Source organism: Lynx rufus, unplaced genomic scaffold (assembly GCF_022079265.1).
Source record: "Lynx rufus isolate CCGP_SWC_20201006 ecotype Redwood Valley unplaced genomic scaffold, mLynRuf1.p SCAF_7, whole genome shotgun sequence".
NCBI classification, from domain to species: domain Eukaryota; kingdom Metazoa; phylum Chordata; class Mammalia; order Carnivora; family Felidae; genus Lynx; species Lynx rufus.
The window spans coordinates 23,630,510-23,654,011 of NW_025814889.1; the positions used below are offsets into that span (position 1 = coordinate 23,630,510).

The window sequence follows — 23,502 nt, forward strand, 5'->3', positions numbered from 1 at the left end:
TATGGATCAGTATTTCATTTATTTCAGGAGAAAGGGTTTTTTTTAATTATAATTGTTCATAATATTAAATATCCAAGGACTAAGATACCCTCATACTCTGAAGAAGAGAGCATAAATGGTACAATCCACTGAAAATATTTGGTAATATGTATCAAGAGCTTTTTAAAAAGTGAGTTATGGGGGCGCCCGGGTGGCGCAGTCGGTTAAGCGTCTGACTTCAGCCAGGTCACGATCTCGCGGTCCGTGAGTTCGAGCCCCGCGTCGGGCTCTGGGCTGATGGCTCAGAGCCTGGAGCCTGTTTCCGATTCTGTGTCTCCCTCTCTCTCTGCCCCTCCCCCGTTCATACTCTGTCTCTCTCTGTCCCAAAAATAAATAAACGTTGAAAAAAATGTATAAAAAAAAAATAAAAAGTGAGTTATTTTTTTGAAATCTAAAGAAAAGTGTATACAAAAATTGATCTGCAAAAATTATTCATAATGTTCTTATAATATTGGTGTATAGGTAGGACAAACATATGCATAAACATAGATTACACTCTAGGTGTCATCCAGAAAATACAGTATTCAGTCAGGCAGCCTAGGAAGGTGACCTGAAAGAGAAAGGTTTGTCAGGGGCTGGGGACGTAGAACACAGTAGAGAGAAACTAACCCAAGAATACAGCAGGTCCTAGTCTATAAGCAAAGAATGTTATGAGGGGCACTTAAAAAAATAGGTCAAGCTCATGAAAAAGGGGCTTTGAAGGCTATAATCACATATACTTCTTAAGTTGCCAACAATAGTACATTTGCTTGGGGTGCCTGGGTGGCTAGGTCAGTTAAGCATCTGACTTTGGCTCAAGTCATGATATCATGGTTCATGAGTTCAAGCCCCACATCATGTCAGGCTCCATGATGACAGCTCAGAGCCTGGAGCCTGCTTCAGGTTCTGTGTCTTCTTCTCTCTCTGCCCTTCTCCCACTCACACTTGTCCCTTTCTCTCTCTCCACTCTCTCTCTCTCTCTCTCTCTCTCTCAAATAAGTAAACATTAAAAACATTTTAAAAAGAAAATAGTACATATGCAGAAGGCTTATGATTTTTTTTCATATTATAGCCAGGTTTACATAGATAAAATTTTTCCTATGTTCTCTAGTCACTAGAAAAGTTTTCCTAAGTTGGCATCTGTTCCAGTATAAAAATATGAAACTTTATGTCTTTAAAAAATCTGTTTGACCTTGTATACCACCTTTCTTGTAAGTTCCCTTTTCAGTTGGTTTTCAATCCATTCTAAACGTGATAAAAGAGATGAAACAATGTTCCCCCAATATAGATAGTAACAACTGATATGTTGCACTAGATTTCTATTTTCCATTCTTAAACTTTGGGGGCTTTGAAGGAGTGAGAAAAAAAATGTTCCTTGGATTGTAGTTTAGAATGAAAAAAAATAATGATGTGCTTAAAAGATTATGTGCCATCATATGTCATGCTATTTACAAATATAGAATGTTGTATGACAAAAAATGCTCAAAAGAACCACATAAATTATATATTGTAATCCTAATATCATAAAACACGTTTACATATAGAAAAAATACTAGAGAATAAAATTCATCAAAATGCTAAGTATTTCTGTACAGCTAGTGCTACTTTAGTTTAGGCATTCATTTTTCTCTGTTTATAGTTTTCTATTGTTTAACTTGGACCATATATTATAGTTTTAATGAAGGAATCAATCTGCATGTAAAAACAGCTGAGTCTGTGATATTGTATAACACTTATGATCTGTAATAGGCAAGGCAATGTAGTAGGTACTCTGGGACCTGCAAAGAAGTTTAAGTCAGAGTTTAAAATCTAGTGGTGAAACAAAGTGTAAATAGCTAGACAGTATGAGAACCAAAGAGCAATCACAGGAATACTTTATAATTAATTTCCAAAAGTTTCACTGACAATAACTGAAAGTTCTTCTATTTTAAGGGTAATTAATACCATCTAAACAGTTAAAAATACTTCCATTTAGACAAACTGAAGAGTCATTACGTACTCACATAGCAAATCCGAATTTCTTTTGTGGTTGCATCTTCTACTTGCTAGCTAATATGTTTTGTGTATTTTACTGTGGGTTAAGGTGAAGGTGAATGCAATGGTAATTTTAGAGTTTTTATATATTTAATTTTTTGTATTTATATTGTTTACCATCCTGGGTGGCGCAGTCGGTTAAGCGACCGACTTCAGCCAGGTCACGATCTCGCGGTCCGTGAGTTCGAGCCCCGCGTCGGGCTCTGGGCTGATGGCTCAGAGCCTGGAGCCTGTTTCCGATTCTGTGTCTCCCTCTCTCTCTGCCCCTCCCCCGTTCATGCTCTGTCTCTCTCTGTCCCAAAAATAAATAAACGTTGAAAAAAAAAATTTTAATAAAAAAAAATGTCGGCCTCTTGATTTCGGCTCAGGTGGTTTCTGATATGTTTGTAATATGTAATATGTGATAAGTTGTAATAAGTATCAGTACTTCATGCCTTCTTATTAATGAGTAATATTCCATTGTATGTATGTGCGACACTTGGTTTATTCATTCATCATTTGATGGATGAGTTGTTTCCACTCCTGACTATTATGAATAATGTTACCATGAACACTTACATACAGGTTTTTTTGTGTGTGAATCTATTTTTCAATTCTCATAGGTATATAAGAACTAGAAGTGGAATTATTGGGTCACGTAGTAAATCTATGTCTAGCATTTTGCACCAAATTGTTCTCGGGGCTGTATCATTTTCTGTTTCCAGCAGATATGTATGAGGCTTCCAGCCTCTCCACATCTTCAGCAGTTATTATCCACTTAGTTTTATTGTAACTGTCCTAGTCTGTGTGAAGTGATATTTCACTGTGCTGTTGATATACATTTCTTCAGTGATTAACAATGTCGAGATTATTTTCGTGTGTTTATTGGTCATTTATATCTCTTTAGAATATGTCTATTCAAGTCCTTTGCCTATTTTTAATTAGGTTGTTTGCCTTTTTGTTGTTGCATTCTATGAGTTCTTTATATATTCTGGATATGAACCCTTATTAGAAAAATTATTTGAAAATATTTTTTTTCAATTCTGGGGGTTTTCTTTTTCACTTCTGTGATGGTGTGCCTTGATACACATTTTTTTTTATTTTTGTGAAGTTCAGTTTATTTTTTCTTTTGTTACATGTGCTTTTGATATCATATTTAAGAAACCATTGCCTGATCCCAGATCAAAAATTTTACCTCTGTTTTCTCCTAAGCATTTCATAGTGTTAGCTCTCATATTTGGGTTTTATACCTTTGGAATTAATTTTTGTATAATATGTAAAGTAGAGGTCTAAATTTATTCTTTTACATGTGGATATCCACTGGTCCCAGCACCATTTGTTAAAAAAAAAAAAAAACTATTTTTATTGAATGCTCTTGACACCATTGTCAAAAACAGTTGACCATGGATGTAAAGGTTTATTTCTGGATAATCAATTTTATTCTATTGAATAAAATTTACCTTTAATTGCTCATACTTTAATTTACTCATATCTATCCGTATGCTAGTGCCATACTGTTTTGCTTGCTGTGGCTTTATAGCAACATTTCCAATCAGAAAGAATGAGTCGTCCAAGACCACTTTGGTTTTTTTCCTAGATCGTTTGGCTATTTGAAATGCTTTGCAATTTCATATGAATTTTGGTATCGGTTTGTCCATTTCTGAAAATAAATCAATTGGAATCTTAGTAGGGAATGCATTACAATCTCTAGATTGACTTGAATCTATAGATCAATTTAAGAAGTATTGCCATATTCAGTCTTCTGATCCATGAACACTGATTGTCTTTCCATTTCTTTAGGTCTTCTTTAATTTCTTTCAGTAATGTTTTATAGATTTCAGCACACATATCTTTTACCTCCTTGGTTAAATTTACCCCTAAGTATTTTACTCATTTTGATGCTATAGTAAATGGAATTGTTTCCTCAGTTTCATTTTGGGATTGCTAGTATACAGAAATAAAACTTTTTTTTTTGTATGTTGAACTTGTATTTTGCAACTTACTAAATTAGGTTTTTAGTTCAAATAGTGTGTGTATGTGTGCACATGTGTGTATTCTTTAGGGTTTTTTATATATAAGATCATGTCATCTACTTATAGCTGTCCTTCTCCTGTTCCAATATGAATGCCTTTTATTTCTTTTTCTCAACTAATTTCCATGGCTAGAACTTTTGGTACAGTGATGTGTAGAAGTGGTGAGAACAACTTTTTTGCCTTGATTGTGATATTAGGGGTAAGATTTAAGTCTTTCACCATGGAATATATCAGCTGTGAGTTTTTCATAGAAGCCCAATATGGATCAAGTTGAAGAATTTAACTTCTATAGTTAGTTATTGATGTTTATATCATGAAGGAGTGTTAGATTTTTGTCAAATGCTTTTCCCTGCACAAATTAAGATGATCATGTGGGATTTTTCATTCTATTAATTCTATTAATATGGTATATTATATTGATTAATTTTTGTGTGTTAAACCACCTTGCATTCCCAGGATAAATCCTACTTGGTCATGGGATATAATTCTTTTAACATGCTTTTGAATTTGATTTGCTAGTATTTTGCTTAGGAATTTTGCATGTATATTCAAAAGGGATATTGGTCTGTAATTGCCTTTTTGTGATGTCTTTATCTGGCTTTGGAGTCAAAATAATGCTGGGCTCATCAAATAATACAGAATGCGTTTATCCCTCCTCTACTTTTAGAAGAGTTTGAAGATAATGGGTGTCAATTCTTTAAATGTTTGGTAGAATTCACTGGTGAAGCCATCTGGTCCTGATTGGTTTTTTTTTGGAAAGTTTTTAATAATTGATTCAATATCTTTGCTTATTATGGATCTTTTGAGATACTCTACTTCTTCTTGAGTCAGTTTAGGTAATTTGTGTGTTTCTAGTAATTAGCCCATTCCATTTAGGTTACCTAGTTTTTTTGGTATACAATTGTTCATAAGTATTCTCTTATAATCCTTTTTATTCTGTGAAGTTGCTAGTAATGTCTCCTCCCCTTGCATTCCTGATTCTAATAATATGAATTTTCTGTTTTCTTTGTCAGAGTAACTAAAAATCTGTCAATTTTGTTTATCTTTTCAAAAAACCAGCTGTTGTCTGTTTATTGTCTCTATTGTTTTGCAATTATTTATTTCATCTTACTCGACTCAAATATTATTTCCTTCCTTCAGCTTTTTTCAATGTAGTTTGCTCTTTGTTTTCTAGTTTCTTAAGGTGGAAAGTTTGATTTGATATATTTCTTCTCTTTTGAATATAGGCATTAGCAGTTATAAATGTCCCTCTAAACACTAAATTTTTCAAAACTCGTAAGCTTTGGTATGTTGTGTTTTCATTTTGATTTATTTCAAACTATTTTCTAATTTCTTCTGTGATTTCTTCTCTAACACATTGGTTGTTTAAGAGTGTGCCATTCAATTTCCACATATTTTTGAATTTTTCAGAGTTCCTTCCATTGTTATTTCCAATGTCAATCCACTGTGGTCAGAGAAAACACTTTGTAGGATTTTAATCTTTTTCAATACATTATGACTCGTTTTGTGGCCTAATTTGTGTCTATCCTAGACAGTGCTCTCTGTGCACTTGAGAAGAATGTGTAATCTGCTATGTAGTTTTATATACATGTCTATTAGATCTAGGTGATTCCTAATGTTGTTGAAGCCCTCGATTTTCTTATTGCCTGTCAAGACAGTCTATCCATTATTGAAATCAGGATATTGAAGTCTTCAACTATTAATGTAGAACTCTGTTTCTCTCTTCAGTTCTGTAGTATTTGCTTCATATATTTTGAGGCCCTGATGTTTGGTGCATGTGTATTTACAATTATTAATATTTTGATGGATTGATACTTATAACTTGTAGTGTCTTTGTCTTTTTAACAAACTTAGTCTTAAACTATTTTTTAACATAGCCATTCCAGCTCTTCATTGGTCACTATTAGCATGGGGTATCTTTTTCTGTTGTTTAAGTTTCAACCTATATTCTTTTTGGAGCCAAAGTGAATCTCTTGTAGACAACGTACAGTTGGATCATTTTAAAAAATCTATTCTCCCATCTTTAACTTTTAGTTGGAGAATTCAACCAATTTACATTTAATGTAATTACTCATAAGGAAAGACAAACTCCTATCATTTTGGTATTTATTTGTATGTATCTTTTATCATTTTATTCCTCAATATCTTCATTACTACCTGCTCTTATGGTAAGAGCACTTCTACATATTTATTCCCTTTTCATCTATTTCTATATGTGGTTGTTTTGTTAATAGTTGCCCTGAGGATTACAATTCACATTCTACAATTAATATTCTAAATATATAGGGGCTCCTGGGTGGCTCAGTCAGTTAAACTTTCCACTTCGGCCCAGGTCATGATCTCGCAGTTTGTGGGTCAAATCCCTCGTCAGGCTCTGTGCTGATAGCTCAGAACCTGGATCCTGCTTTGGATTCTGTGTCTCCCTCTCTCTCTGCCCGTCCCCCGCTCATGCTCTGTCTCTATCTCAAAAATAAACATTTAAAAAAATTAATATTCTAAATATATAAAAACCTGGTTTCAAATAATACCAATTTAGTTTCGATAGTATACAAAACCTTTGCCATATATCACTCTGCTTCCCTTTTACTTTGTGTCACAAATTATAATCTTTCAACATTGTGTGACCATCAACATAGATTTATACTTATAACTCTATACAGTTGCCTGTTAAATTATATAAGAAAAAAAGAATAGTTATAAGCCAAAAATACATTAATACTTACCTTTAGATTTATTTCTATAGTTACCTTTACCAATGTTCTTCATTATTTCATGTGCATTTCAGTTACTGCCTAGTGTCTTTTATTTCAGCCTAGAGGCCTTCCTTTAATATTTCTTTTTTTTAATGTTTATTTATTTATTGAGAGAGAGAGAGAGAGAGAGAGAGAGAGAGAGAGAGGTAGAGAACATGCACAAGTGGGGAAAGGGCAGAGAGAAAGGGAGAAAGAGAATCCTGAGCAGGTTCCTCACTGTCTGCACAGAGTCGATGCAAGGCTGGAACTCATGAACCATGAGATCATGACCTGAGTCAGAATCAAGAGTCAGATGCTTAACTGAGTCACCCAGATGCCCCTTCCTTTAATATTTCTTTTAGAGCAGATCTACTAATGGTAAACTCTTTCCATTTTATTTATTTGGAAATGTCTTAATTTTTCCTTCATTTTTGAAAGACAGTTTTGCCAGATAATAGAATTCTTTGTTGACAGGTTTGTTTTTTCTTTTAGCATTTTTTTTTTAGTATATGTGCTGCTGAAGCAAGCATTCTTTTAGCATTTTTAATATGTTATCCCACTGCCCTCTGGCCTCGATAGTTTCTGATAAGAGATTAGATCTTAATCTTATTAAGAATCCCTTGTATGTAATGGGTAACGTTTTTCCAGTTGCTTTCAAGATTTTCTCTTCATTTTAGCTTTCAGCAGTTTGATTATAATGTGTCTTAATGTGAGTCTCTTTGAATTTGTCCTACTTTGATTACTTGAGCTTCTTAAATATGTAAATTTAAGTCTGTTGTCAAATTTGAGAAGTTTAAGTCATTATTTCTTCAAATGTTCTTTCTGGCTTGTTTCTCTTCTCTTTCTGGAACTCCCATTATGTAAATCCTAATATTCTTAATAGTGTACCACAGGTATCTCAGGCTCTATTCATTCTTCTTCATTTTATTTTCATTTCTGCTCCTCATACTGTACAATTTCAATTGACCTATATTCAAATATACCGATTCTTCCTTCTACATTGTCAAATCTTTTTAGAGAATTTAAATCCTTTTAGAGAATTTTTCATTTCAGTTATTGTACTTTTCAACTTTTCAATTTCTTCTTGGTTCTTTTTATTTCTATTTATTGATATTCTCTATTTGGTGAAACATCATTCTTTCTTTAGTTCTTTGTGCATGGTTTCTTTGGCTTTTTGACCATATTTAGTACAGTTAACATCTTTGTCTAATAAGTACAATGCCTGGGCTTCCTCAGAGGCAGTTTCTATTAATTTCTTTTTTTTCATAGGGGCCATATACTCTTGTTTCTTTGCATGTCTCTCTTTTTTTTTTTTTTTTTTTGAAAACTGGAAATTTTGAATATTATGATGTGGTAAATCTGGAATCAGATTCTTCATCTTCACCAGCATTTACTGTTGTTTCTTGTTGTAGTTGCTTTTGTTTATTTGTTTACTGGCTTTTCTGAGCTAATTCTGTAATATCTGTATCCTTTGTTATGTATAACCACTGAAGTCTCTGTTCTGTTGACTTAATGATGAGCTAGTTATTTAACAGAGATTTCCTTAAAATCTGAAACAAATAAAAACTTCTTTTAAATTTCTTATTTTTTGCACATGGACTGTGTGTGTATGTGTATATTGGGACATGTCTTCAACACTCAGTCAAGCGCTTTACCACTTTGCCTTAGACTTCCTGCTTCTACAGAGCCTCGGGTCAACAGGATATGAGAACTTAGGGCCTTCTTGGGTCTTTTCTGAGTATTTTTCAGCTTTTTAGATGCCCGGGAATATTTGGGAACTTTTCAAAGCCCTTTTTGCCCAGCATATCTCTTTCCCAGCCTTCATTCATTTTTGTTTAGTCAATAGTTTGTCCTAACTGTTACCTCTTGCCCCAAGTGACATCAACCAATCCATTTGCTTTTAAATGTTTTAGTCAAGTGACCCTCAGCCTTGGGAGGGTTCCCAGTTGGGTGACTTTAAAATGCAAGTCAAAACTGCAGTGAGATATATCACTTCACACCTGTCAGAATAGCTAAAAATAAAAACATAAGCAACAAATGCTGGTGAGGATGTGGAGAAAAAGAAACCCTTTTGCACTGTTGGTGGGAATACATACTAGTAGCAGCCACTGTGGAAAACAGTATGGCAGTTCCTCAAAAAGTTAAAAATAGAACTGCCCTATGATCTAGTAACCACACTACTGGTATTTACCCCAAAAATAAAAAATACAAATTGAAAGGATACATACTCTATATTTACCACAGCATTATTTACAATAGCCAAATTATGGAAGCAACCTAAGTGTTCACTGATAGATGAATGGATAAAGAAGATGCGGTGTGCATTAAAAAGAATAAAATCTTGCCAATTACAATGACATGGATACAGCTAAAGAGTATAATGCTAAGCAAAATAAGTCAATTACAGACAAATATCATATGATTTCACATATATGTGGAATTTAAGAAACAAAATAAATGAGCAAAGAAATAAAGAGAGAGAGAGATAAACCAAGAAACAGACTCTTAACTATAGGGAAAAAACTGAAGGTTACCAGAGAGAATGTGGGTGGGAAGATGGGTGAAATAGTAATGGGGATTAAGGAGTGCACTTGTCATGTTGAATGCTGAGTAATGTATAGACTTCTTGAGTCACTATATTGTCCACTTGAAACTAATATAACTGGAATTAAAAAAAAATAAAGGCAGGCCTTTTGAACTAGTCCTCCAGAGAGCCACCAGAAAGGTCAAAATGAACAACCACAATTTTTTAAGAAAAAGGTGTATTTTGTTTGCCTAGTACTAGTTGCCTGTGATGAGAATGGGGGATGTCTTCAAGTCCACCACTGATCTGGGAGTGGGAGATAGGACACTGGATAGAACAGTATGTTAAAATGTCACAAAACTTTTTACTCAGATTCAGTTGTTTTTCTCTTGGTTAAGCATCCCCCTGGTTGCTATAAGCTTTTGATTCTTTTCCAGGGTTCCAAAAAAGTTGATTCTAATAGTTTTTGCCACTTTATTCATTGTTTTTATGGGTGGATGGATTTGTGGGTTCTTTATTCCATCATTTTTGCTGATACTATTCCCCAAAACCATCGTATTTTAATTGCCTATTGATGTATGTTTACTAAATTATAATGAACCTGGGAGCAGGTAGATAACTGCATTTGCATTTCTAACAAGTTTCCAGATGATATTGATGATACCGGTTTGGGAACCAGTGGCCTAGAGCAAGCAACATCTAAACTGAACCTTGAAATAATAGGTAGAAATTAGCAAAATTAGGTGTTGGCATGGGGCGGGAGGGGGTGGGGGCAGTGAGGAAAACTGAGGGCAAAGGTTCAGATATAGTCCACAGGGACCTGCAGGTCTATAGGAAAGGGAGAGTGGTGAGAGATAAGGCTGCTGAGACAAGGGGGAACCAATATTCAAAGGCATTTAAAGGTCTTTTACCATATTAAGGAGCTAGGATTTGGATGGGAAGCCACTGAAGCACTATAAACAGGGAGTAACATGATCATAAGTGACCATTGTGGCTTCAGTGTGGAGTGTGGAGTGTGGATTGAAGGTAGGCAAGACCAGTAAGTAGACTAGTTAGGAAGCTACTATAGGAGCAGGTTGATGACCAGGAGCCAGTATAGCAGTGAAGATGGAGAAGAAGAGAAGGATTTGAAAGATATTGAAGAGGTAGAAATTAAATTCTTGATCACTCATTTCATGTCTGGAATGTAAGTGACAGAGACAAATTAAAGTTTATTCCTAGGTTTCTGCCTCGATCAATTAAGTGATACTAGTCATTGAGATAAGTAACACAGGAGAAAAGTAGGCTAGAGGAAGAAGGAGTGGAAAGAGGGATAATTTCATTTGGGGACCTGTTGATGTCTAGTAGGTCACTGAGTAGAAAGATCTTGAGCTCAGGAGAGAGATCTAAACTGAAGATATGGATTTGGGTCTCACCAGCATGTAGATAACTGAAACAGGGGTGTCAATGGAATTCCCTGGGTACAATATTTAAAGTAAGAAATAGATCTAGATGGCTACATTTAGGAGGTCCTTGGGAAACACTACCACTTAAGGGGAAGACTGGAGAAGCAGAATCTGTATCAGAAACTAAAAAGATGCTGACAGAGGAATAGGAAGAAAATCAAGAGGATGTGACATAATGGAAGCCAAGTGCTTTAGCCATGCTGAAAACTGGAGAGAGATCAAGTAAAAAAAAAAAAAAAAAAAAAAAAAAAAAGTACAAATATCAATTAGATACTTGGAGAAGTACAAGTCCTGACAGTGGAGTTTTATGAGCCCAAACCAGAAATGTGTGGGAAGTGAAAAAGTAGAGACAGATACTCCAGTGACAGCCAATTCCTGGGTTGCCCTTTTCATTGTTACATCATTTCCATGAATTTATCTACTATTAATAATGAGAACTGAATATATTCTTTAAATATGCCTTTTTAAACTCTGTCAATTTCTTGCAATCTTCTTGTATATGTTACTGCTTTCCTTCAGAAACAGTGAAACCTTCTGAACAGATGGTATCCTAAAGATTTATCTATGAAAAAAATAGTAAAGTAATCTAAGAAATTTAATTATTGTATTTTTTCCTACAGCTGTATTTCATATAAATGCATATCTAAGGATTTCATTTTTAGAAGTTGCTATCTAGGGAGTGAACCCATATAAACTAACAAGAGCTTGTTTTTGAAAGATATGGCAGAATTTTCTCATTTTATTTGAAAACAATGCTAGAAAAATTCATCTTCTTCCATTTTACAAAACCCAATATCCTGAAATGCTCAGACTGAAGTGCACAATTGTGTTAGTGTGTTTCCTAGTATTCAAAAGCCAATAAAACTAATAACAGGAGACCCATGAAGCCTTTGGCTTTGGTTTTTCCTCTCTGGAAATGAGATTATGGGATCTATGATAATCTTGAGTTCTCAGACTATACAATAAATACCCAAGACATCACCTGGAAAACATGAAAATTTCTAATAATTTAGAATTCAGATTTATTGATTAAAAGATTATCAAAGTGGGATCATAGAGATTTCCTCTGCAAAATGCAACTTACTTTCCCTGCTTTGTACTTTGTTATGTTATGTTATTCTCAAGCTAGAATATCTCCTTATATCTTCTCCACTTTCCTCCATTTCTGTTGGTATCCATTGAAGTCCAGGCCAAATATAACCTATTCTATTAGGTTATTAGACTTACTAGGTACATACAATGTAGAATATATGCTGTTTTATATGGTAGTTATTTCTACACTTGATTCTAGTTAGATTGTAAGCTTCTAGAACTGTATCTTATTCTTCCCATGTTGCTTAGCATGATACCCAGTATATGATTGTCACTGTATAAATATTTATTATAATTCTATTTCAATTCAAATTGTGTCTAGAATTAGAACAATTCTCTCTTTTTTTCTGCCTAGCCAAAATATAGAAGACCATAAAAATGAGCCAGATTTCCTCTTTTAAGCTCCTAGTCATTCAAAATTTAGAATTCATCCAGGTATGACCAGAAACAATTATGTGTACCTAGTGGCTGCAAGTTTCTCCTGCAGAAAATAAGACTGGAACTGGCAAAACACATTAATTTAAAAAAAAAAATTCTCTTATCTCTAAGAGTTCTCTGAATTTTTTGATCTGCTAATTACAGTAGAAGTCTTTCTTATGGGGATTAGTCACTGGTCAATACATTGATAAACTTGTTTAAAACTGAAAGGCATTAAAGTAAAGTGTATAAGAGACTACAATTTAAAACACACAAATAATCATTTACCAATGTTTTTTAAATAGGCCCCTTATTTGACTATGGGTCTGACGTTTGGAGTGCATTGTTCTCTTTCTAACATAAATTACTGTAGTACATTATCTACTGTTCACAATATTGGTTCTTTAAATAAGAGCACAACTTGGGGGTGCCTGGGTGGCTCAGTCGGTTAAGCATCCAACTTTGGCCCAGGTCATGATGTCATAGTTTCTGAGTTCGAGCCCCGCTTCAGGCTCTGTGCTGACAGCCTGGAGCCTACTTCAGATTCTGTCTCCCTGTCTCTCTCTGCACCTCCCCAGCTCATGCTCGCACTCTGACTCTGTCAAAAATAAATAAATTTTAAAAATAATAATAATAAATAAATAAGTAAGACCACAAATCTAAAGATTTTTTAAAGCATTCTGAGCATAGAATCTTTCTAGATTTTTATGTTTTTTGACCACCCCAATATATTAAAGTTTCCTCACTTTCCCCTAGGTTAACAGCTTATTTAATGATTCACCTACATGGAGTCTTTCCAAAGCTTTCAAGACAGATTTTATACAAATAAGTCTCCTTTTGTTTCAGTCATGTGTAATTATTTTATTTATAATTTGGTTAAATTATATAAATTGATAACAATGGGCACGATTTGGGGACACATACAACTGATTCTTAACAAGTAGCAATTCAACTGATTGGAGTCGAAGTGTTTGAGGCATACCGGACAGAGGTAGCAAGTTAAGTGTCGCTGCTAGCATTTAGCATGACATGGGCAGTACTCAGTATGTTTTACATAGAGAATGGAGAATAACCCTTAATCTGATAAACTAGTTGAGTGGAGAATAGTTAAAGAGGTCTTCTGCTGTACTCTTTTTTATACATATCTTGCTACATTGTTCCACAGCAAAGTTGAGGGTATTTTATTCAGTATTAAATGACTTCATGCTGTGTGTTAGTTGAAGGACATTGAAGGACAATGGAGTTAAAGATATAGGGGAAAGAAGGATAAATAAAAGTCTGCTGAAAAATAAATTTCTTTGCTAGGTGTATTGTGTTGATTCTGGAAGAGCTACTGAAGGTCTATAGAGACAGAAAAAATAGTATAAGACATCTAGGCTATTTTAAGTGTGTATGTTTCATTTCTGGACTTAAAATGATTTTTGTGAAGAATTCATAGGAATACTTCATAAAAATTTTATAAAGAATGAGATGAAGGACAGAATAGAAATTTGGGAAAAAAATTTATTTTTGCCTTTTGGAAATTGATTGTGGATACCCCCATAGTATCATGAACCATTCATGGTAGTTTATTTTAAGTCACAATTTTGTGACATAAAATTTCAGAATGAGAGTGGGGAGTTAAAATCAGCTAAGAATATTCTGGGGATAAAGTTAAAGAAATGGGTAAACGGAAGGACCTGTACAGTAACTTTGGATTTTGCCTTCACACAATAACTAGAAATGGAATAGTTCTTAGATATAACTTAACCCAGTAGTTCTCAACTCTAGCTATTCATTTGAATTGCATACATAGAAAAAATATTATTTATTTATTTATGTATTTTAGTTTTTTTTTTAATTTGAAATTTATTGTCAAATTGGTTTCCACTCAACACCCAGTGCTCATCCCAACAAGTGTGCTCCTCAGTACCCATCACCCACTTTCCCCTCTCCCCCACCCCCCATCAACCCTCAGTTTGTTCTCTGTATTTAAGAGTCTCTTACAGTTTGCCTCCCTCCCTCTCTGTTTTTAAATTTCCCCCTTCCGCTCCCCCATGGTCTTGTGTTAAGTTTCTCCAGATCCATTTCTTATATGTCATCCCAATCCTCTTCTTTAATATGGTGATCTTAATTCAGTTACCCTATTTAAATACCTCTCTCATTGTTTTCATTTTTATTTCATTATTATTTTTGGTAATGCAATGAAATAATTATAGAGAGAGGTCATTTAGAATAATTTTCAGAAAATAACTTTTGTAACATTCTACTGTTAAAAAAAACTGGTTTAAGGAAATTTTTGACTTAGTATAATATTGTAAAACCCAACTACTTACTTCCAGGACTATTTTTGAGCCCTTAGAAACCCTGTGTGAGCAATGTTTGCCTATGGATCTTTTTTTTTAAGGTCTTGAGTATTTTCCTTGAAATATTAATACATACTCAAAGGAATTCCATCCTTTGCAAATCTGTTGACTCACTGGCATCTAATGTAGGATATCTGTTTTGCTATTGAAAGATTAAAAACTAGAATGAAATTAAGTGAAAATATAAGCAATACTGTTTTTGAGGTTTTTTCATGTTAAAACTGCATAAGTAGGGTGTGGGTGGGTTTAAATTTCACCTAGAAAAATAAAATATTGTGGAGTTTTACTTTCTGACTATTAAGCTTGCCTTCACATTTTGATGTTTTGTTTTTCCAGGGTTTTGAAAGTGTTTCTTTCACGAACAGCCCAACGGATTCCGTATATGACTGGTGGACGGGTCATGAGGATGCTGGCAGTAATGCTCCTGGTAGTATTTTGGTTTCTTGTTGGCTGGACTTCATCTGTTTGCCAGAATTTGGAGAGGCAGATTTCACTTATTGGCCAAGGGCAAACATCTGATCACCTCATCTTCAACATGTGCCTCACTGAGCGCTGGGATTACATGACAGCAGTTGGTATGTGGTCACTTGTTTGTGCGCTTGCCTTGTCCTTTTTCCAGTGGCATTAAAATAGACTTCTGTAGAAGCCTTACCACTCCCCTTTACCAAACTGAAAGTAATTTCACCTGATATGGTTTTGGTAAAGCAATATTATGAAAAGGACAATAATGACATGTGGAATGCAAACTTTTTCTGAGTTCCCATTCTTTTTTTCATAGTTACGTAGCTTTGTAGTTTTGTTGAGAAAATGCAATTGAGGAAATTAGGAAGGAGAAATGCAGCAAATAAAGGCAACTTCTTTGCACAGAGAGTTTCTATTTTCCACCTTCTCACTGTATTCCCATTAGATTAACAGTAGCTGTTCCCTTGATTTATTTCTTTAGTTGGGGAAAAAAAAAGGAGACATGCTGAAATTTTTTATATAGGTTTGGTCCTGTGATATATCAGACTGAGGATCCAGGGTACTCCCTGTGTAGAGATTTTCCTTGCAAAATGATTAATTAATCTATCTTTCATCTGAAGACAGTTTATTACACAAAATGCAGTCCAGTATTACACAAAAATGAAGCCATGCTTTTTAGGGATTAGTGAGAGTTTGATGACTTAGAAACTAGAGAACTCGGGAGAATCACATAGAGGCTTAGGCCAGAAACACGGGTTTCTCTGGCATCTTGGTTTTTTGAAAAATGAGGAAGAGAAATCAGCAGGAATTTTTCTGCTGTTAACATTAGGCTATTTTAAGCTAGGCCTCTAAAGATACAAAAAATAATGAAAACGAATTTTTATTATTTTGTTGTCATTCCCCTCAGTAAACCACAGGACAAATCTTAATTTTATTTGGCAGATGTAAAAAATAAACACATGAGTTTAATTCCTATTCTGTCTCCCCAGACTTGGAGATTGTTGGTTGAATATTCACATTTAGTATTTTGTCAGAAGTTAATTAATAAAATATGTATTTAGTTTATAATTTAAATGTAATAATATTTTTCTGGGCAAGACATTTTAGAAATTTTCTGGGCCTGATATCTGTATGAATAAAGCAATGTGGGTATATAAAAGAATGGTTATATTGATAATATGTAAAGCCAATCATCATTATTTTGATTAATATCAAAATAGAGATCGAAAATTATAATTAGATCCGTATCAGTATATATCAATGTCAGAAGATAAAGCGTAGAACTAATCTGATTCTGACTTTCATATGGATATGAAAATTTAAAAAGTTATATAGATATAAGATTTCTATTCAACATAAATCTCTGACATTATTTTATATTGTTCAATCCAAGTTAACCAAACTAGGAAAAATCATTTCCCCATATTACTGTGAAGAAAAGCCCACTATATTTCTTTTCTGTTTTATAATACTCAAAATACATCATTGTAGGGAATAAACAAGCAGAAAGCATGGCCTATTTACCTAGCCTTTTTTTGTATTTTGTACATCTTGGTTTTGAGATGTATTCAAGGCCTTTTAAAAATTTCTTTTACACTTTAAAGAAAATCATATTTATGATATCTGATGTCTATATAGAGTGAATAAGAATATATAGCTGACAGCAATCTGTAATTTATTTTCCATAAACTTTGTTATATATAAGTAAATTTTCATACAATAAATAAGACCCACTGGGTATCTATAATTTCTCTGATACTGTGTTGAACTTTTTGCAGGAGATATAAAATGAATAAAACCCTTATTCCTCTCACCAAATAGCTTACTATTAGTTTGTATAAATAAATGGAAATTGTTAAAAGTTATTAAAAACAAAATTATGTGGTGAAGACTCTTGTTACAATAGTAGTTCAACAAAGGAGGACAACAGTCTGGACCAGAACCCAGGAATCTTCATAAAAGAGAAGTTCTTTGAGCCATGAGTAATATTTAGGTTATTGTAAAGTGGTGCAGAGAACATTCCCTTTGATAGGAATAATGGTGAAGGTGGATGGAAATTGTATGAAACATGAAGGAAGTGCCCAACTAGAAAAGAAGATTATGTTGGAATACATTGTGACTAATACTGGATATGTAAGTTTATTGTGAGTCTTGAAAACCTGTTATATGAATTTGGAGAACCAGGAATGTGATGTGATGATGAATCCATAAAGTCAATCTAGATTGCCTTCAGGAGAGAGATATGTATAAATATCTCCTAAAGGCATATATAGATATACATAGATAGATTATAAATAATACATATAGATATAGATGATATAGATATAGATATAGGTGATATAGATATATCTCCTAAAGGTATATATAGATATATATAGATGTACCAAATTCAGGGGTTTTGATTCTACCTAATCATTAGATGGAGAAAGAGCAGTGGCTCTCAAAAGTATGCTCTCAAAACCAATGGCAGCAACAGCACCTGGGAACCTGTTAGAAATGCACATTCTTGGGCCCATTTACAGACTTGCTTATCAGACCCTGGAATAGTGGGGCCCAAAAATGAACAAATCAGGAGACTATAGATGCTGGAGAGGATGTGGAGAAACAGGAACCCTCTTGCACTGTCGGTGGGAATGCAAATTGGTGCAGCCACTCTGGAAAACAATGTGGAGGTTCCTCAAAAATTTAAAAATAGACCTACCCTATGACCCAGCAATAGCACTGCTAGGAATTTACCCAAGGGATACAGGAGTACTGATGCATAGGGGCACTTGTACCCCAATGTTTAGAGCAGCACTCTCAACAATAGCCAAATTATGGAAAGAGCCTAAATGTCCATCAGCTGATGAATGGATAAAGAAATTGTGGTTTATATACACGATGGAGTACTACGTGGCAATGAGAAAGAATGAAATATGGCCCTTTGTAGCAACATGGATGGAACTGGAGAGTGTGATGCTAAGTGAAATAAGCCATACAGAGAAAGACAGATACCATATGTTTTCACTCTTAGGTGGATCCTGAGAAACTTACAGAAACCCATGGGGGAGGGGAAGGAAAAAAAAGAGGTTAGAGTGGGAGAGAGCCAAAGCATAAGAGACTCTTAAAAACTGAGAACAAACTGAGGGTTGATGGGGGGTGGGAGGGAGGGGAGAGTGGGTGATGGGTATTAAGGAGGGCACCTTTTGGGATGAGCACTGGGTGTTGTATGGAAACCAATTTGACAATAAACTTCATATATTGAAAAAAAAAAAAAAGAATAGCGGGGCCCAGCAGTCTGTGTTTCACAAGCCTTCTAGGTAATTTGGATGCTATTCTAAAGTGTAGAACTACTGACTCCAAAGAAGTAATCAGATGAACATACTAAAACACATGTCACTTATCTCAGCTGTGTTCTGGGCATTCCATAATACTGTTTCCCTGATCAATCATTAGAACATTGTTTGCAGTGATTATTTCAAGTCTTATATTGTACTCCCTCTTCGTACCTTCAAACTTCTTTTCTGTTAGATGCCTCCTCCTTGAAAAAAGTAAGTAGGAGCAATTAGACATCAGTTGTTTCCAAATCTTACCTACATATCTATAGATCTTCCTGTATTTCTATCCATTCTTATTTTTTCTTCTTATCACCTAAAGTAACCCCTCATCCAACATTAACCCCCTTATCTCCAGTGACCTCTCTCACTTTATATGACTTTCCTGTCTTCTGATACTCCCCTACCTCCCAAATCATTCATTAAAAGATTCCCTTCTGGGGCACCTGGGTGGCTCAGTCAGTTAAGCGTCCAACTCTTGATTTTGCCTCAGGTCATGACTTAATAGCCCTGCATCAGACTCGGTGCTGAGCATGGACCCTGCTTGGTATTCTCTCCCCGTCTCTCTCTCTGCCCCTCCCCCACTCACGTACACACACGCACATTCTCTCTTTCTCAAAATAATCTTAAAAAAAAAAAAAAAAAGAATTCCATTCTGACCACAGCGTTCTCTCAGGCTAACCGCTCCCTCTGCGATAGTTCTTTAGGTTCATGGGCTGTTTTTATTGTACTTTCCTGCCACTAGACTCTGCTTTCCTCCAGAGAGACAGCTTACCTGGTGGCAAACTTTTCCGCTAGCAAGGATGAAACTATGGAAAAAGTAGACATTTTTTAAAGACAGTAATTCTGGATACCACCAGAGAAGGGGATACACAGAAAGCAAGGAGGACCCTGCGATCACTTTCCTGAGGACTGCGGGGTAGGGAGTACAAGAAAAAAATACAGATCCATAGCTGCTGCTGGAAATGCATTTCTTTGGATGATAAGCAGGTCTCGGTGAAGGTGAGGAGAGAGACGCTAAGAGGAGAGATTATGATTGGAAGATCTGGGGCATGGCTTTAGCAGCGAGATAAAAGTAGCAAGACTTGAGAGGCAGGCATTAGTGAAACTAGTACTCCCACAGATGTTAAATGGTAGCATTAGGGTCTCAGAAAATAAAAGACTAGTGACAGGGTGCAGAGACCATGAGATGAGAGGAAGTCAAATGGTGGTGGTGTTTGTTTTGTTATCTTCAGGCATTGTTTTGTTCCTACAAACTACTGGAACACCATAGTTTCAAAAACTCCAGCAACACGTTTCTCTAAAGGAAAGTCAAGACACATAGTTTCACAACAGGAACAAATATTTGAAATTAGGACTGTCTTAAAAAATCAGCGACATGTGGTTGCTGTGATTTTTTTTCACACTACCCTACAGCAGTTCCATTTATTTATCTTTCATGCATCTTTGATTTTCCTTTCTAGTGCATGTAGCACTAGATATTCTGTATTTAACCTCTTTTAATTTAGTGTTTTCTAATGTGCAGCAGATGCTTCTTTGCAGTTCTCTTTATATATTTCTATAAGTAGCGTGTTTGCCCTTAGATTTTTTTTATACTCAGACTGTTATTCAAGAGTAAATTCTTATATCTTCAGTCAGCCAAGAGGAAACCTGTACTGAAAGCTAAATTATTCCATTTCCTAAATGGAAATGTTTCTATATAAGGGACAGGCTGTGGAGAAGCAATAGATAGGTTTTACCTGGAGGTTGTGGAAAATTTTCGTCAAGAAGCTCTGTACACTTACATCAATGTCAGGAGTCAATTTAGACAAAAAAGAGAAAGTAATAGTTAATATATTTATAAACATGCATTCTGGGTTAGCTTTCCCTGTCAAAAAGGATTTAATTTTTAAAAATACAAAATAGGGAACCATTTGAAAGAGTGCAGTACTAGTCTTCCCACTGAAGTAGAACTCTAGGTGGAAATATGAGTCATACATCTAAAGAATTTGCCCACTGCATAGGGCATCTCCAGAACTGCTCAGACAGGTGATTTCCCTGCCACAAGGGTTTCAGACAGAGGAAACAGGTGTAGAGACTGCTTGCGAAATCTCCAAACCTCTATGAGACTCAGTTTCTTCTTTGAGTTTCTTTGTTTGAAAACATAGAAAGGGGAAAATGATGACTTTCAGAATCCCATTGTTATTTATATCTATTTATAATTCTTAATAATCGTGTTTGTCCTATACAAAAAAAAAAATGTGAGGTCAGCTTTCATGAAAAACAAAGGTGTGGGGCACTTGGCTGGCTCAGTCGGTAAAGCATGTGACTCTTAATTTCAGGGTGGGGATTTTGAGCCCCACGTTGGGCAAAGAGATTACTGAAGATAAATTAAATTAAAAATAAATAAAATAGAAGTGTAAACATTGCAACTATAAAAGACAGGTGAACATGGGGCAATGTGAGGGTGTTTTCCAGGCCCAGAAGTCTGGGAGCTTTTTAGTGATTTATTTTATGTTTTATTTTTTATTTTTGTTAACTTACATCCAAATTAGTTAGCATATAGTGCAACAATGATTTCAGGAGTAGATTCCTTAGTGCTCCTTACCCATTTAGCTCATCCCCCCTCTCACAACCCCTCCAGTAACCCTAGTGATTTTTTTTTTTAATCTGGTGGAAAATGAATTTCAAAATGTGAATGTTCCAGAATACTTCTGGATCAGACTAGCTGCCATACCTCTTTGGAGATCATCTATAACGATAATAAAAAATACTATAAAACTTATACTATTTATCATCCTGTGACTCACCCCTTTGAATTTTCTGAGTATGTTTCAATACATTATCTACAGCTCATATGCTTACATCTGCCCATCCCTCCTTTCTCTCCCAGCCCGGTAGCTATAATACTCCCCAGCAACATCAACTGGATTGTTCTCACTATATCCCTGACACCTAACAAAGTATTTGTCAGCTCTTGATGAATATTTGCTGAAAGAATAAAGAATGAGCTCAGCTCCCTTTATCTTGTAATATTTTCTATGGTCAGGATTAGAACAGTGTGAGGAAACATGATAAAGCTAAAAATCCAGCAGTTACACAATGGTCCCCACATTCCCTTAATGGTATGTTCAAATTTGGGAGGTATTTTTGAGAAAGTTATACAAACTAAATTGACAGCCCTGAGCCCTTTTTATAAAATTCTACCTCTGACTTGTCCAACAGTCAAAATAAGAGATTGGTACAAATTTGGCATGGCAAAACAAAATTATATATATTTTTAAACATTACATAATTCACTTACAAATACTGAAGTAGAATAAAACTGATATGCTATTGATAAAAAATTTTTATTACTCCACTCTTCTATGTAAAGGATAAGGGAGTTGGGACTGAGAAACATTGTTCTAAATTAATGGAGGCAGCAAATAAATATCCTAAAAATGTTGGTAGTAGGATTCTCAGATTTTTTTTTTCTAAATCTATTTGCCCTATTTAGTAAGTTGCTAGTTGTGCCTCGTCAAGATTTTGCACAATAGCAACTAAATTTTTCATGGCTAAAAAGTTAAAACTCTTTTACCCTATGAGTTTCCTAATCTGTTGGTACAAACTAACACATGAGTAGAATTAACTTCTCATGCCTGAATTATCTTTATAAGGTCACCTCTAGAGTAAGGAAGACCATACTTTTTCACCTGGATTTAGTGCTGGCAGGCAGAGTCCTCCAATATGGGGCTTCCAAGTTTGGAATACATAATTTCTTTAATTTTTTTTATTTTTAAATTTTTTAATGTTTATTTATTTTTGTGAGAGGGAGACAGAGAGACAGAGTGCGAGCAGGTAAGGGGCAGAGAGAGAGGGAGACACAAAATCTGAAGCAGGTTCTAGGCATTGAGCTCTCAGCACAGAGCCCAATGCGGAGCTTGAGCTTACAAACCATGAGATGGTGACCTGAGCTAAAGTCGGATACCCAACCAACTGAGCCACCCAGGCACCCCATGGAATACATAAATTTAATAGAGGTGGTGATATAGTGGAGTTCATTCTTTCATTGCTTAGCAGTCAGTATCTGACTACACATTCAGAACATAGACTGAAGATAAACAGTACCAATGACCAAAACAAATTAGAATAAGTGAGCAGACATATACCTTACCTATAAGAAACAAGGCTGCAAAAGGGTGACCGATAGATGGTAATGTCACGGACATGTGGAACTTCTATTCCATGGCTAAATCTCAGCATCAAGCTTTAGTTCAGATCTAGGCAAGCACTGAAATGTTTCCTTGGTTTCTTCTAGAAGTTAGGTGATGATAATCTAATGTGATTTAAAAGAGATGTAATTGAGAATAAAGCTATTTTGCCGCCTTCCTTAATCAAGCACAAGAATATATACAAAAAAAAATATATCCAGGTTTCTGTTTACCTTCTGTTATTCTCTGTATCTTTCTATATCACTGTTATGGCTTAACTCTTCTCAACCACATTTATATGATTTAATAACTATTCCCTGATAAAGACTCTTTTATAAATTAAGATCTTTGTCCATGTCTTCATAGTTGTGAAAAGTCCACCAGTGCATGAGGTATCTTGTGGTTTTGGAAACTTCTTAGAGCTTGGCATCCCTTGCTGTATCTTTTAATCACCAAGTTTGAAAGAAAGACATAGAGAAAAACCTAAGCAATAATCAAACAGGCATGTTGAGCTTGGGTTCCCATTTCATTTGGGAATTTTTAAATATTTGGTGGTTCTAAAGTAATCCCAATATTCATTATTCCACTGTTCAAAAGTTCTAATTCATTTCCATGAATTCCACATGGAATGTTTTCACTACAGGAAACACAATCTTTACTCTCTTCTTCACTGACATCCTCTTCTTTTTCTCTTCCTTCCTAGTATGATATCTTAAACACATAAAACAATGTGTCCAGTCATTTAGTTAGTCATATGTCAATGTTTAGAAGGAACCAAGAAGAATACAGTAACTCTCTTACTGAGTTATATAGGGAAATTCTAAAATAATCATTGTTTCTGAGGATGTAAATACTTAATTACCGTAGAAGATTAGTCTATCTTATGACAGGTGAAATGTGATATAAACACCATTTAATGAGTGTGGGAGAAAATA

At 34.9% G+C, this 23,502-nt stretch overlaps 1 protein-coding gene across 1 annotated transcript in view; it reads left to right on the forward strand.

Annotated features, from left to right (window-relative positions):
* The window catches only part of GPR158 (G protein-coupled receptor 158), a 425,672-nt gene that overhangs the window by 383,653 nt on the left and 18,517 nt on the right, over positions 1-23,502 (forward strand). Inside the window, exon 7 of the mRNA XM_047065052.1 lies at positions 14,956-15,194. Within this exon, the coding sequence (XP_046921008.1) occupies positions 14,956-15,194 (239 nt within the window). The remainder of the gene's footprint in view (positions 1-14,955; positions 15,195-23,502) is intronic.